At 34.4% G+C, this 18,070-nt stretch overlaps 1 protein-coding gene across 4 annotated transcripts in view; it reads left to right on the top strand.

The window, feature by feature from the left end:
• The window catches only part of VPS13C (vacuolar protein sorting 13 homolog C), a 179,826-nt gene that overhangs the window by 38,572 nt on the left and 123,184 nt on the right, over positions 1-18,070 (top strand). For 3 of the 4 annotated variants that reach the window (XR_009355410.1, XM_059180680.1, XM_059180679.1), the window contains 7 exons: positions 1,911-1,970; positions 2,914-2,994; positions 4,496-4,553; positions 6,578-6,705; positions 8,762-8,868; positions 9,428-9,599; positions 11,143-11,205. Coding sequence is in view for 3 of the 4 variants with exons in the window: in XM_059180680.1 (XP_059036663.1) it covers positions 1,911-1,970; positions 2,914-2,994; positions 4,496-4,553; positions 6,578-6,705; positions 8,762-8,868; positions 9,428-9,599; positions 11,143-11,205 (669 nt within the window). In the remaining variant the exon portion in view is untranslated. Of the gene's footprint in view, positions 1-1,910; positions 1,971-2,913; positions 2,995-4,495; positions 4,554-6,577; positions 6,706-8,761; positions 8,869-9,427; positions 9,600-11,142; positions 11,206-15,314; positions 15,364-18,070 lie in introns of those variants that run through there. The other variant, XM_059180681.1, reaches the window with a different exon arrangement.

Genomic DNA, 18,070 nt, shown 5'->3' with positions numbered 1-18,070 from the left:
CCCTTCTTTTCACTACATCTGTATCTTTGGGGTAAATACCCAGTAAGGCATTTGCCAGGCTGTAGGGTAGCTCTATTTTTAATTTTTTGAGGAATTTCCACACTGTTTTCTAAAGTGGCTGCACCAACTTGCATTCACACCAACAGTGTAAGAGGTTTCCCCTTTCTCCACATCCTTTCTGTTGTTTCTTGCCTTATTAATTTTTGCTGTTCTAACTGGTATAGCGTGGTATTTCAGTGTGGTTTTGATTTGAATTTCCCTGACGGCTAATGATGATGAACATTTTTTCGTGTGTCTGTTAGTCATTTGTATGTCTTCTGGTGTAGTAGTGTCTGTTCATGTCTTCTGCCCATTTTTTTTTTTTTTTTGACTTGATTATCTGTTTTTTGGTGTTGACTTTGAGAAATTTCTTATAGATCTTGGATATCAGCCCTTTGTAGTGTCTTTTGCAAATGAATGTTTTCTCCCCATTCCATGGGTTGCCTCTTTTTGTTGACTATTTCCTTTGCTGTGCAGAAGCTTTTTATCTTGATGAAGACCCAAAAGTTCATTTTCACTTTTTTCCCCTCGCCTTGGGAGACGTGTCTTGAAAGAAGTTGCTGATGTTGAAGAGATTACTGCCTATGTTCTCTTCTAGGATTTTGATGGATTCCTATCTCACAATGAGGTTTTTCATCCATTTGGGTTTATCTTTGTGTATGGTGTAAGAGAATGGTCAGGGTTCATTCTTCTACATATAGCTGTCCAATTTTCCCAGCACCATTTATTGAACAGACTGTCTTTTTTCCACTGGATATTTTTTCCTGCTCTGTTGAAGATTATTTGACCATAATGATGAGGGTCCATATCTGGGCTTTCTTCTCTGTTCCTTTGGTCTGTGTGTCTGTTTTTGTGCCAGTACCATGCTGTCTTGGTGATCACAGCTTTGTAATAAAGCTTGAAATCAGGCAGCAGGATGCCCCCCAGCTTTGTTTTTCTTTTTCAACATTTCCTTGGCAATTTGAGGTCTTTTCTGGTTCCATACAAATTTTAGGATTGTTTGTTCCAGCACTTTGAAAAATGTGGATGGTATTTTGATTGGAATGGCATTGTAAGTATAGATTGCTCTGGGCAGCATAGACATTTTAACAATGTTTATTTTTCTGATCTATAAGCATGGAATGTTTTTTCATCTTTTGTATCTTCTTCAGTTTCTTTCATAAGTGTTCTGTAGTGTAGTTCCTCGAGTATAGATCCTTTACCTCTTTGGTTAGGTTTATTCTAAGGTATCTTATGGTCCATATATACAATGGAATATTACTTAGCCTTCAGAAAGGATGAATACCCAACTTTTGCATCAACATGGATACGACTGGTGGAGATTATGCTGAGTGAAATCAGAGTCAAGCAGAGAGAGTCCATTGTCATATTGTTTCACTTGTGGAACATAAGGCATAGCATGGAGGACATTAGGAGAAGGAAAGGAAAAGTGAAGGCGGGGAATCGGAGGGGGAGATGAACTATGAGGAACTGTGGACTCTGAGAAACAGACTGAGGGTTTTGGGGTTGGGGGATTTGGGGAATGAGTGAGCCTGGTGGTCGGTATTAAGGAGAGCCTGTTTTGCATGGAGCACTGGTGTTATACGTAGACAATGAATCTTGGAACACTACATCAAAAACTAATGATGTAGTATATGGTGACTAACATAATACAATAAAAAAAAAAAGAAATAAATTAGAACCTCCTCAATTCTATTTTCACTGTTCCTTTGATTTTGTCATATAGACAGGGAAGGAAACTGCTCACAGTTTAGCTCATGGTTAACTAGGTGTCATTTCTTTTATCTAAGTTATTTTGTTATAGTTTATAAATATTAGAGTACTGTTTTATGATATATATACTTTGTTTCACAGTTACTTTTTTCTTTTAGACTGCAAATGAACACTGGACTCCATGCATATTAAATGAAGCAGAAAAAATTATATACAAGGTATTAGACTGGATTAAGAATTTCTTGTTATTTTTCTAGGTACAAACAATGTGCAACTGGAGTAGGAGTTAAAATTGTAAGGTCTAGTTTGGGCTCTGCTACTTACTTTGTGACCTTCTGTAATCACTTACCTTTTCTGATGTTTAGGTTCTTCACCTAGCAAAAAAAAATCAGATAAAATTAATATTTCCCAAGTTGTATTTTATGGAGCATTAGGTAATTGAGATATTAGATTTGTAGAAAAAATATTCCCTGATCAAGATTACTTACCAAAGTACTAAACTGTACATAGTTAAGCTGTAATCACAGGACTTCACAATACTTTAAATATGCTAATAAACATTGTGAATTTTTCAAGAGGGTTGTCTAGTATGTTGCTGTTGCTTTCCCACCTTACTGTTCTAGAATCCCCTCCCCTCGCCCCTCTTTCTAAATAGTCATTCATATCTACTGGAGGAATCATGTCTTTCTTATTCAGCAAAACATGTACAAGAGTAAATTCTGTTAGTTGTTACATGTTACATGTAACAAGTCTGTTAAAGAGTAAATATTTGATAATTTAATGAGTTAATCTCCTTAGATAGTATTGCTGGAAGCACAATTTACTGAATGCTAAGATTAATAATAAAGTCCATGAATAATAAAGTCCATGAATGCTTGTTTTTTTCCCATTTTTGCTTTATTTTTTTTCCTTTAAAAGTTCAAAATGGGGGGAGGGTATGTACTATGGTGAGTGCTGTGAAGTGTGTAAACCTGGTGGTTCACAGACCTGTACCTCTGGGGCTAATAATACATTGTATGTTTATAAAAAAATTTTAAAATTTTTTTAAAAATTTCAAAATGGCAATTGGATAATTCTAGGGTGAATGTGAGAATAATCTTTTAATATTGATCATAATTTTCATTTGTCAGTTGCTTGACATCTTTTATTTTTCTTTTATAGCTTATACGACTTGATAGTCTTAGCGCCTACTGGAATGTAAACTGCAACATGTCTTACCAGGGATCAAAGGAACAGATCTTGGTAATTTCAATTTATAACTGGAAGAGCTAACTCTACTCCCTAAATTTTTTTAACTTAAGAGGTCTTTAATGAGCACAGGGTATATTTTTTGTTTAAGTTATATTAAACCAAATGAGAATTGTGAAACAGCTCTTGAAATCCACTCTTTTTTATCTAAAAAAAAAAAAATTTTTTTTTAAAGATTTTTTAAAAAATTTATTCATTTAAGAGAGAGAGTATGAGAGCAGGAACATGAGCCGGGAGGAGTGTCAGGGGTAGAGGGATGAGCCAAAGGCAGATGCTTAATTAACTGAGCCACCCAGGTGCCCCCGAATGCACTCTTTATAAAAGCACTTATGGGGGAGCCTGGGTGGCTCAGATGGTTGAGTGTCTGCCTTCAGCTCAGGTCATGATCTCCAGGTCCTGGAATCAAGCCCCATGTGGGGCTCTTAGCTCAGTGGGGAGTCTGCTTCTCCCTTTCCCTTTGCCTCTCCGATGCTTGTGCTCTCTCTGTCTCTGTATCTCTCTCAAATGAGTAAATAAATAAATCTTTAAAAAAAAATCTGCATCTAAACTTCTGGAGGGAACTATTTAAAAAAATAAATAAAAAGCACTTATGATTTTGAAGATCTTTGTGAAATCATTTACTACACAGTGGGGTAATAACCTATACTATTAAACTAAAACTGCTCTTATGGTTTTATGCTCTCATTTTGATGGCATTACGTTGCATTTCATATAAGAATGATTACTTATAGAGTATTATAGAGAAAGATGGTACTTTTGAGATATAAAGAATATATCCTTAGGAAATTTTCTTTTAAAGTATAATTGATCTTAGAAAATATTTTAAGCATTTGTGATGATGATTTCCTCAACAGTGAAAGGCTAATTCAAAACTTCAGTGTGCTAAGTTAATCTTAGTCATTTTTATATACTTAGAGGAAAAAAGAAGAGTTGAATTTTCTGAATTTGAATTAATTCAAGATTCTTTCTCTTATTGCTCAGAAAGATATTGTAACAAATAATTTGCCTTTTTCTAGAAAGTGTTTGAAATCCTAATTCATGGATGTTTAGTTCTTTTTTTATTTTTAAAGCTTTACTTATTTTTTTGAGAGAGAGGCTAAGAGAGCCTGTGCAAGTGCATGGGGGGAGGGATTGAGGGAGAGAGAATCCTGAAGCTGACTTCCCACTGAGCCCAGAACCTCACCCCAAGATCCTGACCAGAGCCAAAATCAAAAGTTGGCCACTTAGCCAACTGAGCCACCCAGGTGCCCCAGTTTTTGTTTTTAAGTCAGAGGGGAACAGGGTGTGATAAAACTTTTAAATATTTTAGAATTTTTAAAAATGATCTACTTCTATATTTTATTCAGAAGAAATATATCCATAAGTAATGCTCATTGTATTTTTCTTATGGACTACTAATTACAAAGAAGAGAATAAAGATATAGCTTTAAGAACCATATGTGTAGCTGAACATGTGTGCATTTTTTTTCATTCTCATCTTCAATTTTCTGTTTAGGATCAGCTGAAAAGTGGAATTCTTAGAAGTAGCAATATACCTGTAAATCATCAGTACAGTAAGTAGTGGTAAAAGTTTATTTCATGTTATAGGAAGCAAAGGATTAAATACTCTGTCTCAATATATTTTTTCTGGTAAGGTTACTTTGACAAAGAGGAAGAATTTTATATTTTAGTTTTATAATGTTTTTATTTTAGTTTTATAATATATTATAGTTTTATAATTAGTTTTATATATTTTAGTTTTATAATAATATATTTAGTTTTAAATAAAGTTTTAGTTTTGGATTATAACAAATTGTTAAGGAATAGATTATGACACATACGCCACTGGAGAATAAGAGAAGAGGGTAGTAGTGTTGTAGTTTACTCCCAACAGCTAAACAACCTTGACCTCCATGTTTCCTTCTTGTTATCACCTTTGTTTTAGGAATTAGGTTTTCTTTCCTTTTTTTAATAACTAAATCCCTGAGATTTTGGTATTCAAGTCAACCTTGCCATGTCACTATTAGAATGTTATGACAAACCAACCACTCGAGAGATTTTTCTAAGTGGCTTTTCTAATTCTTGGTATCCTCATCTTTACTTATTTTTAAATAGACTGCTAACAAAGCAGACTATTTATTTGTGCCATCTATTTTCTCCATTTTAGTTTCATTCCAAAGAGGCTATTTTTTTTTTCATTTTATATGTGAGAATTTTCTTTTTCTTTTTTTTTTAAATTTCTTTCCAGCATAACAGTATTCATTGTTTTTGCACCACACCCAGTGCTCGATGCAATATGTGCCCTCCTTAATACCCACCACCTGGCTCCTCCAGCCTCCCCCCCCCCCCCCCCACCTCTTCAAAACCCTCAGGTTGTTTTTCAGAGTCCATAGTCTCTCATGGTTCGTCTCCCCTTCCAGTTTCCCTCAGCTCCTTTCCCCTCTCCATCTCCCCATGTCCTCCTTGTTATTTGTTACGCTCCACAAATAGGTGAAACCATATGATAATTGACTCTCTCTGCTTGACTGATTTCACTCAGCATAATCTCTTCCAGTCTCGTCCATGTTGCTACAAAAGTTGGGTATTCATCCTTTCTGAAAAAGGCTATTTTTTTTTAAATTGAGTATACCCCTTTATGTTTCTTCAGCTTTCATGCCCATCTTCTTCCATATTCCGTATTACTCTGGTTCACTGTTGTTTTCTTCATATTCTTTTATAGCTGACTGCCTTTATGTAAGAGTTGGCACTTTCTTTTTATGTTCACAGATGTATTTAGTGATGATGTTTTCAGATGAAAACAGAGAAGTATTTATTTTCATTTGTGAAAGAACTAGCTCAGAAGAATCTACAACTTCATTTATAAGTGGTATCTTCCACTTATAAAAACCTCTAAATAAGTTAAAAATTTTATACAATCTTATGCAATTGTAAATACTGTAAGATATCACAGTTTATCTAATTTTAATGCTATTCACAGTTAAATGTATCGTATTACTTTGCCTTGTTTGTCACCTTACCTAATACACCTTTTCATGCTAGTTTTTAACTTCAAGAATATTTTTTGGCTTGATTCTAAGATTATATATGTAATGGTTGTTTTGAAAAATTGTGAAGTGGTAAGGACTTTTTTCTTGGTAATATGTATCTAATTTGTGATTCTGTTCCTAAATTTAATTTGTGATTCTGTTCCTAAGTTCTGCCAATGAGTAAATAAGACAAATTAATCAAATTTTGTTTCCTACCTTGTGTTAATATTTTTAATGAATACTAAAGTGATTAAATGTCTTGTAGTAAGTAAGAGAAGCCTGATTTTACACAGACTGAATAAGTAAGAGTAGATTGTCTATTACTTTTGTACATTTTTACTTAGAGGTGTAGGACTCCAATTTCATCCTTGGAGATTCCACTTTAACTTGCAGTTCGTATTACACAGATGAATAGTTGCTTGAATATTTTTTGGTAGTGATTTTTTACATTTTTTGCATTTTTTTTTAATTACTTTTCTATACTTTCACTGTAACAGTGTTCTCATAATTATATACAGTTGTTCATATGTAAGGGCATATAAACATATCTATGTCTTCCCTTGTGATGTAAGTTTTCCAGCCAATATCAGCTTCTGCAAAGCTCTACATGAATCCTTATGCGGAAACAGAGCTCAAAACACCCAAACTTGATTGGAACATAGAAGTACAGAACATTGCCATTGAGTTGACCAAACCTCAGGTAAGATTCAGGTGGTCATTTCTAGTTTTGATTAGCTTTGATCTCAACTGCTTTTGTCCTTTGTGATTATTCCTTCTCCAGTACTCTAGTAGTTCTTTTATATACTTACATTTCTATTCTATTTATATATATATATACACAAACACACTCATATATGTATGTATGTGTATAGGTGTATATATATTTTTAAGAAAATAAATACAAATTTAAGAAATCATTTCCTTCATTTTATCTGGTCTTTTCCTTATTGATGGAGAATCTTACCAAATTATAGCAAATGACATTATTTCCATTTAATTTGCAATTGATGGAAGATTTTAATGTGATTTGTTTCTCATTCTTATTATATGCCCTGGGAGTTTAGACAACAGATGGAGAACTGGAAGTAAAAGGAGGACAAGGGATTTAGTTAAATGAGCTTTTAGCTCAGTGCAGCCCAATAAGAATACACAGTGGTTCCCCTTCCCTGTGGTTTCATTTTCCTTGGTTTTGGTTACATGGGTCAACTGTGGTCTGGAAGCAGATGATTTCTTTCTGATGTATGGTCAGAAGGTCAGTAGTGGCCTAACACTGTGTCACTGTGCCTACATCACTCACCTCATTTTATCTCACCATTAGGTGTTTTATCACAAGAAGAAGAAGGATGAATGCAGTACAATAGGATATTTTGAGAGAGAAACGCACACCACATTCACATAACTTTTATTACAGTATATTGTTAGTTCTATTTTATTACTAGTTATTGTTGTTAATCTTTTACTGTGCCTAATTTATAATTTAAACTTTGTCATAAGTATATATATGTGTAGGAAAAATATATCATATGTAGGGTTCAGTACTATCCATGGTTTCAGGCATCCACTGGGGGTCGTATAACATATTCCCTGAGGATAAGGAAATATTACTATAATGCGGTTTGTTTTTGTAATTTTAAATTTTCTAGTAGCCACATTAGCAAAGTAAAAAGAAAAGATGAAATTAATTAATAAAATAACATTTTATGTAAGCTAACATTTCCAAAATATTAATCATTTCAGTATGTAATCATTGTAAAAAATTGTTAAGCTATTTTACATCTTTTTCTTTTTCCTAAGAAAAAGTCTTTGAAACCTATTTTTAAACTTAAAATACATTTTTTTTTTTTAAAGATTTTATTTATTTATTTGACAGACAGAGATCACAAGTGGACAGAGAAGCAGGCAGAGAGAGAGGAGGAAGCAGGCTCCCTGCTGAGCAGAGAACCTGATGCGGGACTTGATCCCAGGACCCTGAGATCATGACCTGAGCCGAAGGCAGCGGCTTAACCCACTGAGCCACCCAGGCGCCCCTAAAATACATTTTTTATACTTTAAACTTAAAATTTTATTTTAAGTTTATTTTAAACTTAAAATACATTTAAGTTCAGACTACCCATATTTTAAGTGGTGAATAACCACACTGTAACCATTAGGTAGTAGTGCATTAAGAAAAACCAAAAGGAAGAAGCTAGATTTGCTCTTCTCTTTACCTTATCTACAGTCCTGTGTGTGTGTGTGTGTTTTCCTCCATTTGAGTGGTTTACCAGGCGCATGCAGAGTTCTATTGATGGTAAGATGGGCAATTAGATAGCTTTATCTTGCTTTAGTTATGTAATGATTTTCTGGAGCGGTTTGCAAATCAGCTCATAGATAGTCCATGCTGAAATGATGGTCTAATGGAGAATATGTAGTTTTAGAAACAACCATATTCTAGTCCCTAGTTGCAAATAGCATGTGTGTTGTTTCAGTGGGCATTTATTGCGCACTGTAACGTGTTTGAAAATAGGATATATTACTATTGATGGTACAGCTGTTTATTTGACAGCACTTTTTTCTTTTTGTAGTAGAACTTAAAAATTATGTTACAACTTATAATGAATGTCATCTTAAATTTGTTGAAATATGATATTAATAGGCAGGCAACGATGATATTCATTGTTCAGGGAAGTTAGAGTTTTACTATACTGAAAATATACTAAAATTTGGTGTTTATCTCTGTGTTCAATGTAATAAATATAACTATTTTTTTGTTTTAATAGTACTTAAGCATGATTGACCTTTTGGAGTCAGTGGATTATATGGTTAGAAATGCTCCTTATAGGAAATATAAGCCTTATTTACCACTTCATACCAATGGTCGACAATGGTAAGTTAGACTCTTTTTTTTTTTTTTTAAATGAGAAACATATAGTTAGGAACTCTTAGATTTAAGAGACCTTTAAAGCCATGTAATGAAGCTACTCTTTTTTTTCTTGATAGACATGAGAGGGATATCTTACATACTATGTCTTTGTTACTTTTCTCGTATATACATTCTCTTGTGATCTTGCTTTTAGACTGTTCTCGAATTCTCAGCTTAGCATTAAGACTTTAATCACGTTTTGGTCTTAGTGCTCTTTAGTCACCACATGGGCTCAACGTTACAACCATATTGAGATAGTAATAATTTTGCATAACATGTCATTTTGTGTCTTTATGATTTTGCTTTGACATACCCTCTTACTGGAGTAATTAGCTCATTTTGCAATTTGTTTAAGCTGGAGAATTGTACTGGGGAATTGAAATGTTAATTACTGGGCTCTTAGAGGAGCACAGTTAATAAGAACAAAAAATGTAACAACATAGATCTAAAAAGTAAAAGCCATTTTCCTGCTGCTTCTTAAACCTTTGTTTTCAAATGTGCATTAACAAAATTTGATTTGCAGGTGGAAATATGCAATTGATTCTGTTCTTGAAGTTCATATAAGAAGGTATACACAGATGTGGTCATGGAGTAACATAAAAAAACACAGGCAGTTGCTCAAGAGTTATAAAAGTGCCTACAAAAGCAAGCTAACCCAGACTAAAGTCCCAGAAGAAATACAGAAACAAATTCAGGTATAACTCATATATATTGATGAAAACTATTCTTTGTTAAATCATCCTTTAAGTTTTCCTAAAATAATTTGAATTAAAATATAATTTTAGAAAGAATATAGGCATGGATTGCACGGAGCACTGGGTATTACATTGCAAACAATGAATCATGAAACACTACATCAAAAACTAATGATATACTGTATGGCGACTAACGTAACATAATAAAAAAAGAGAAAGAATAAAACTGATTTCTTTTTGAGATAATTTTATGGGAAAATACAGAGTATTTTTTCAGTTTTTTTTCTTTAAACAAATATTTCCTTCTCATCCTAGTATCAGATAAAAGATACTAGAATACAAGAAACTATTTGGAGAAATGCATTTGGTTTTTACGATAATGTTTATAAAATCAGTGTCAGAGTTATTCAAATATATGTTTATTATTAGCTAGATGTATGTTATTAGTTTTGTTAGTGGCTTTTTTTCAGAGTTCCAAGTATTATATATAAAAAAACAGCTCTTATATTCCTCAAAATAGGAACCCCTATTAAATACAGAAAAATACCCCATAGTATATAATTTGCTCAGTGTCGTCTGGTCCTGATTATATAACCATTTCCGTCATAAATTCATAACATGAAGAATTAATTGCATTCCTATTATTCTGAAATAATATGAGAATTGCTAATATTATATATTAGAAAAAGCATCAAGTTTCTTAGCCTCTCAGATCTGATGTTCTCATCAGAGAACATGTATAAAATGGAAACAATATTTGTTTTACAGAGCTGTGAGAATTTCATGAACTAGCACATAGATTACTTCATACATAGGTCACCTAATACATGTTTAGGTTTTTATTTATTTTTATAGAAATTACCCAAATTGGTTTCTACTTAAACATAGTTGTTGATTTGTAGAATTTTTCATTCTTAAATTTTGTGTTTTATGTTTTTCATTCTTTTTTTTTTTTTTTAAAGATTTTATTTATTTATTTGACAGACAGAGATCACAAGTAGGCAGAGAGGCAGGCAGACAGAGAGAGAGAGAGGGAAGCAGACTTCCTGCGGAGCAGAGAGCCCGATGCGGGGCTCGATCCCAGGACCCTGAGATCATGACCCGAGCCGAAGGCAGCAGCCCAAACCACTGAGCCACCCAGGCGCCCCTATGTTTTTCATTCTTAAACTCTGTGTTTCATTCTTTAAATTCTTTGTTTATGCCTTTAGTACAATGGTATAAAATAGTATGAAAAAAAGTGAGTTAATACAAACCATAAGGATAATACCTAAAACAAGCCATCCTCCTAAATATTCTTGTTTCTATAATGGTGTCATTAAATTCCTGTTTTTATATTGTATTTATTGAAGATTTGCTTTCTTAGAAAACTTATTTCCATTATTGCAAAAACAAAGTATAAAGCTGAGTGTACATTCAAATTATCCTTTTATTAGATCACAGTTACTGTTTGTTCATAGACTGAACAAGCCTAGAAATCCTAGAATAAAATATTTTTTAATCTAATGCCATTTTTCTTGTTTACAAGTGTCTCTTTGTTTTATAGGATTTGGAGAAGACTCTAGATGTTTTTAACATCATTTTAGCAAGGCAACAAGCACAAGTTGAGGTAATCATTTTGATGAGCTAATTGTATGTTTTAAGCATGTTACTACTATTCTTTTAAACTTGAGATCAAGAAATCTTTAGCTTCATGGGACTTGTTCAAGTAATAATAAAGGTTGATTTTCCATGCCTTCATTTAGTCTCAAGAGAAAAAAATTGGCATATTGGGGAAAAAATCCCACTAACATGAAAAAGAAAAAATTTTTAAATTTTATAAAAGAATCTGAATCCCCCCAAAGGAAGTAAATAAAAGTTGTCTGTAATCCTAGCAACATAGGATGCTGCTGTTAATATTTTGACATACAGTCTTCCAATTTTTCTCCCTTGCTTAAGTACTAACTGACATGTGCTTTTTATCCCCCAACCTTTCACTTTATCTTTGCTTTGTTTCCTTTTCCTTTTCTTCTTTCCTCTTTCCCTTCTTCTTTTTGCCCATAATTAGAATCAATTTATATTTCATAGTTTATGCTGATTTATCCCATTTGGCATATTCTACCTTGTCCACATCATTCCATCTCAATCCTATTATTCTGTAACATGACTTCTTTGGTAATTAAAAAAATAAATTTTAAGTGCAATACAACTCATGATAGAAAAGTTAGGAAGTAGAGATATACAAAGAAAGAAAATAGAAACACCTATTATCTCACACTAAAGATACCTACCATTAATATTTTTTTGTATATTCTCTTAGGTTTTTTTTTTATATTCATAGATCTCCAGGCACATAATCTTGTTTTTATTTTTATTTTTATTTTTTTAATTTTTAATTTTTTATAAACATATATTTTTTCCCCAGGGGTACAGGTCTGTGAATCACCAGGTTTACACACTTCACAGCATTCACCAAAGCACATATCCTCCCCAATGTCCATAATCCCACCCCCTTCTCCCAAACCCCCTCCCCTCAGCAACCCTCAGTTTCTTTTGTGAGATTAAGAGTCACTTATGGTTTGTTTCCCTCCCAATCCCATCTTGTTTCATTTATTCTTCTCCTACCCACTTAAGCCCCCATGTTGCATCACCACTTCCTCATATCAGGGAGATCATATGATAGTTGTCTTTCTCTGCTTGACTTATTTCACTAAGCATGATATGCTCTAGTTCCATCCATGTTGTCGCAAATGGCAAGATTTCATTTCTTTTGATGGCTGCATAGTATTCCATTGTGTATATATACCAATCTTGTTTTTAAATGGGACTAAAGCACTTACCTGTTCATTCATTTACTTAGTAAGTACTTGTTGAGAACCTGTTTTACTAGCATCATGGTGAAGAGCATGGACTCTGGAGTCAGCTTTGCCTACTTGTGTGATCTTAGGCTGGCTATTTAACCTCTCTGTGCCTCAGTTTCCTCATTTGTAAAATAGAATTGATTCATAATACCTACATCGTATAGGGTTGCTGTGAGAAGGGCATGATGATCCATGTAAAGCACTTGGGCTGCTGAATACCTGGAACACGATGATTACTAAATAGGTCATTTTCTTCATCATCATCATCATCATCATCATCATCATTTGCATTAGCAAACAGAAGTGAACAAGCAGACAAAAATCCCTCATTTAAATTCTGGCAGAAGAAGGATAATAAAAATTTAAATAAAAATAAAGTAGAAAAGAATATAAAGAAGCAATATCTTACTTGCTAGGCGGTGATGATGATGATGATTGCAATTTTAAATTGGATGGTCAAGGAAAGCCTCACTAAAAAGGAAACATTTGAGCAAACACCTGAAGAAGATGAGGGAGTCACCAGAAAGTTATCTGAGGGAAAAACATACCAGGCAGAAAGAATATGGCAAGCTGGAAGGTTTGGAGGTGGGGGTTCATTCACAGAACTAAGGGAGTGGTGAGAGAGAAGAGAGTGGTGGTTAATGAGGTCAGAACAGTATAGTGGAGTAGTGAGGGTGGTACTTTGGGAGTTGGGGAGGGTGCCAGCTTGTAGAGCCTTGAAATAATTGTGTGAATTTGACTTTTACTCTGAATTTGCAGAGCCATTTGGAGAATAGAATGATATAACCCAACTTAAGTTTTAAAATGCATTCTGGCTGCTCTTTTGAAAACAGGTTGTAAAGGGAGAACAAGGGTGAAAATAGGGAGATCAGTTAGGATGCTACTGAAATATTTGAAGAGAAATAATTGTACCTTGGCTGAGAGTAGTTGCAATGGAAGTGAAGAGAAAGGGTCATATTCTGGATGTTTTTTGAACATGGAGCTAATATTTCCCAACTGGTATGGGTTATAAGAGAGAAGTTGGAGATGACTTTAAAGATTTTGGCCTGTTGCAGTTGGAAAGATGCAGTTTTCATGAAAAGAGATGGGGAAGTCTGGATAGAACAAGCTTGGGTGAGATGGAGAGATCAGGAATCCAGTTTGGGACCTGTTAAGTTTTAGGTATATTTTAGACAATGATGTGTGGAGCAACAGAGTAGGATCTTAGATACATGAATGTGTGGTTTAGAAGAAAAATCTGTGCTATATATATAAATTTGGGAGAAGCGAACACCTAGAAGGTATTTAAAACCATGACATTGAATGAGATCACCAAAGAAATTAGAGTAACTAGAGAAGTGTTCCAAAGACCCAAATTACTTTGTTATAGATCACAGAGATGAGAACCAACAAAGATGACCATGGAGGAGTTGCCAGAGGTATATAGTTGGGAAACTCTGTGATTGTAATCTCCTCAAAGTGAAGTGAGGAAAGAAAAAGGGAGTGATCTACTGTGACAGAAACATGATTAGTCAACTGAGCTGGGGACTGAGAATTGACTATTAGATTTACCAAAATATGGGGTATTTCAGCCATTACTTCTTTCAAATAATTTTTTTTTTTTTTTTTTTTTTTTTTTAAGTAGGCTCTTCTTTCAGCATGGAGTCCAACACTGGGCTTGAACTCAGGACCCTGAGATCAAGACCTGAGTTGAAATCAAGAGTCAGACACTTAACTGACTGAACCACCTAGGCACCCCTCTTCAAATAATTTTTGATCAAATTTCTTTCTTCTTCCCCTTTTGGACTCTGATTTTATTCACACACAAACACACACACACACACACACACACACACACTTGACCCTTGAGCAATATAGGGGTTAGGGACCCATTGCATAGTAAAAAATCTGCATATAACTTTAGACTCCCCCAAAACTAAACTACTAATAGCCTACTGTTGACCAGAAACCTTACTGGTAATATAGACAGTTGATTAATACATACTTTTATGTTATATATATTATATACTATATTTTTATAATAAAGTAAGCTAGTGAAAAGAAAATGTTAATAAATCTAGGGAAGAGAAAATACATTGACAGAATTATACATATATTTATTTTTAAAAAGTCCATGTGTAAGTTCACCTGTGTAATTCAGACCTGTGTTCAAATAATTTCTGGTCTAGATTTCTTTCTGCTTTCCTTCTTGAACTTCCAATTTCATACACATACACACAAGTATGTACATCTATATGCATGTATGTAAATATATACTTATACATGAGATCTTTCAATATACCACAAGTTCCTGAGACATTGTTCCATTTTTTTCATTAATCTTTTTACTCTTTGTTTTTTAAAATGGATAATTTCTGTTGATATGCCTTCAAGTTTATACTTTTCTCTGTCATCTCCATTTTAATATTAGCCCATCCTAATTTTTATTTTAGATAATTTTTTTTAGGTCAAAAACTCCTTCTGAGTTCCTTTTTATAGTTTCCACTTCTCTGCTAAAAATTCCAATCTTTTTAGTAATTTCAAGTATCCTTTCCTTCCTATCATGTGACAAAGATAATTCAAGTAATTTCCCTTTCTATCATGTAACAAAGGTAACATCGATTCTCTGCTGGTTTCAACATCTAAGTAATCTGATTGTTGACATCTGTTAATTGTCTTTTCCCTTGAAAATGGGTCACATATCTTTTTTTTTTTTTTTAACTGCATCATATCCTAGGCATTGTGATATTATGTTGTCTCTGAGTGCTTCTTATATTCTGCAAAACGTTGATATTTTGCCTTAGCACACAACCTAATGATCTTTAGTTTTGTTTTGCATTCTGTGGATCTTGGTTCAAATCTCAATTCCATATTTTCTGCCTTTGGTATGTTGGTTTAGGTCCATTTTGCACATGAATAGCACAAGAATTTGTTGGAGACTTGTGCAGGTGGGTTCATATCTCATTTCAGGTCTCTAAAGCTTTACTGCTTTCCTTTAGGTTACTTTTATACATGGGCAGCTTGGGTTAGACTGAAATTCATGCAGGTGCATACACAGAATTAAGAGATAACCATTCTGTGACTCTTCTCCCTCTAGCATGTCCCTTGTCCCCTCCGGTTCACACGGAATCCATTTTCTCATTCCTCAGCCAAACTGTAGAATTTCTTTCAGGTATTCAGCTGCTTGTGCCTCTGCAGTGCTCCATGATTCAGGCCTGCCTCAAGATACAGCCATGTGAAGTAGTTTTCTCTAGCTGCATAATAAACTCAGTGGCTTAAAGCAATACACATTTATTTATTTATTTAAGATTTTATTTATTTTTTGGCAGTGAGATCATAAGTAGGCAGAGCAGCAGGCAGAGAGAGTGAAACAGGCTCCTTCCTGAGCAGAGAACCCGATGTTGGACTCGATCCCAGGACCCAAGATAATGGCCTGAGCAAAGGCAGAGGCTCAACCCATTATCTCAGAGTTTCTCTGGGTCAGAAGTTCAGGTATAGCTTACCTGAGTTCTCTGCTTATGGTCTCAAAATATTGCCCTCAAGATGTTGGCTGGGACTGTAGTTTCACTTGGAGTCTCACCGATGAAAGATCTACTTTTGTTGGTGGATTTTCTGTGGAATGGAGAACTTGAGTTTCTTGCTGGCTGTTGGCCAGAGGCTGTGCTTAGCTCTTAAATTTCATATCATTTCCTTGCCAGATGGGCCTCCAGACATAGGCAGCCCACAATATGGCAACTTGTTTTTTCAAAGGGAGAGAGAGACTCCAGCAAGACAGCTGGTATAGTTTCATGTACATAATCACATACACCTTGTCACCTTTGCCATATTCTGTTGGTTAGAAACAGGCCGTAGGGCATATCCACGCTAAAAGGAAGAGGAATGCTCATGGGCAAGAATAGGAGGGAAAAGTTATGGGGTGGAAGGGGGTAGGGAGACCATGTAAAAAACAAATGAAAATAAAACATGGGAAGCTCACTCTGGTGAAGGTCACTCCTCCAGGTTTTGACTCATTTCCATCATCTGCCTACTTTGCTTTTTAGAGTTTATTGTAGATATTTTTGTATTTTTAGAATTTTTAGTCATAAGCATAAAGGATGGGCTATAGAGGGCTTATGTCACCATGGAACTGAAAGTTTATTTTTGGATTTAGCAATAAGGAAGTCATTTAAAAAACAATGTTTATGAGAGAATGTAGGTAGAAACTTGATAGGAATGAGAGAGAGAGAGGGGATGTAAGGGGAGAACAGGTAAATGGAGCAGTGCCTGGTGGAGGAATGTGGAGTCAAGAAATGTTTTATAATTTGCTGTTACTTCCTTTAAAAAATGTATTAGTGTAAAAAGTGTATTAGTGTTTTATTTTTATGCCAATAGAATAATTTATTCAGCATTTTAAATAGCTTCTGTGCATATATCAGAATTTGTTTCCCTATTTCCCACTGGTTATATTTAAGTATAAATGAGATTTCAATGAACAGTCTTGTCTACATGCTTTCTCAAACATCTCTTGTTTTCTTTTATTTTTTTTTTTTAAAGATTTTATTTATTTATTTGACAGACAGAGATCACAAGTAGGCAGAGAGGCAGGCAGAGAGACAGAGAGAGGAGGAAGCAGGCTCTCCTGCTGAGCAGAGAGTCCAACATGAGGCTCGATCCCAGGACTCTGGGATCATGACCTGAGCCGAAGGCAGAGGCTTTAAGCCACTGAGCCACCCAGGTGCCCCCATCTCTTGTTTTCTTAGAGCACCTGTGCTCCCCAAGGTACAGTTTTTGGGTCAGGGTATATGAGTATTCTAGAAGTTATTTGCTACTGCTGGGCCTTGTTCCTGTGAATTAAAGGAATGATTTTCCAAAAGGAACAGATCATTTCAATCCTTCCTAAGTTGAGTTGCTTGACTTTTATTGGATGTTCTTTTTAAAAAAATTTTTTTTCAGAGAGAGTACAAGTTGGGGATGGGGCGGAGGAGAGGCAGAGGGAGAGGGGGAGAGAGAGAGAGAGAGAAAATCTTAAGTAGGCTTCACGTTCAGCATGGAGCCCAACACAGGGCTCAGTCTCAGGACACTGAAATCATGACCTGAGCTGAAAGCAAGAGTTGGACACTTAACTGATACCCCTAATTGGGTGTTCTTAATACCAGTTACCAGGTACTTAAAAATTGACAAAAGAGGATTGTTGGATGCTGTAGACAAAGGGATGGATATACATGAAGAAAAGGCATTTAGAGTCATCCGAGGTGAAGTTTTTTATTGCAAAAGAGAATCCACAGGGTCACAGAATTTAAAAGATAGGCAGGAACTGGCTGAGGTTATTTACCGTATAGTCTTTGCTGAACCAGGAAGGAGGTGAAGACAACAGAGAGAGTATTAACATGAAAGGATTCTGTATTTCTCTTTGTATTAGGTCATATGTATTTAAAATCTATTTTTGGTCTCATGTAGATATATTTTACTTTGAAATAATTATAGATTCATAGGAAGTAAAGCAAAGATAACTCACAGAAGTCCTTAGGTACTCTTCCCTCAGTTTTCCCCAATGGTTATATCTGACATAATTATAATATTAAAATCAAGGATTAGATACTAGTACATTATGTGTATATAGTTCTAGATCAGTATACATTTTTAAATATATTTTTAAGTGATAATTGTCAAGATACA

This window comes from Mustela lutreola, chromosome 7, assembly GCF_030435805.1.
Source record: "Mustela lutreola isolate mMusLut2 chromosome 7, mMusLut2.pri, whole genome shotgun sequence".
Taxonomy (NCBI): domain Eukaryota; kingdom Metazoa; phylum Chordata; class Mammalia; order Carnivora; family Mustelidae; genus Mustela; species Mustela lutreola.
The sequence above is the reverse complement of the archived record's forward strand: the minus strand, read 5'-3'. Positions and strand labels throughout refer to the sequence as shown.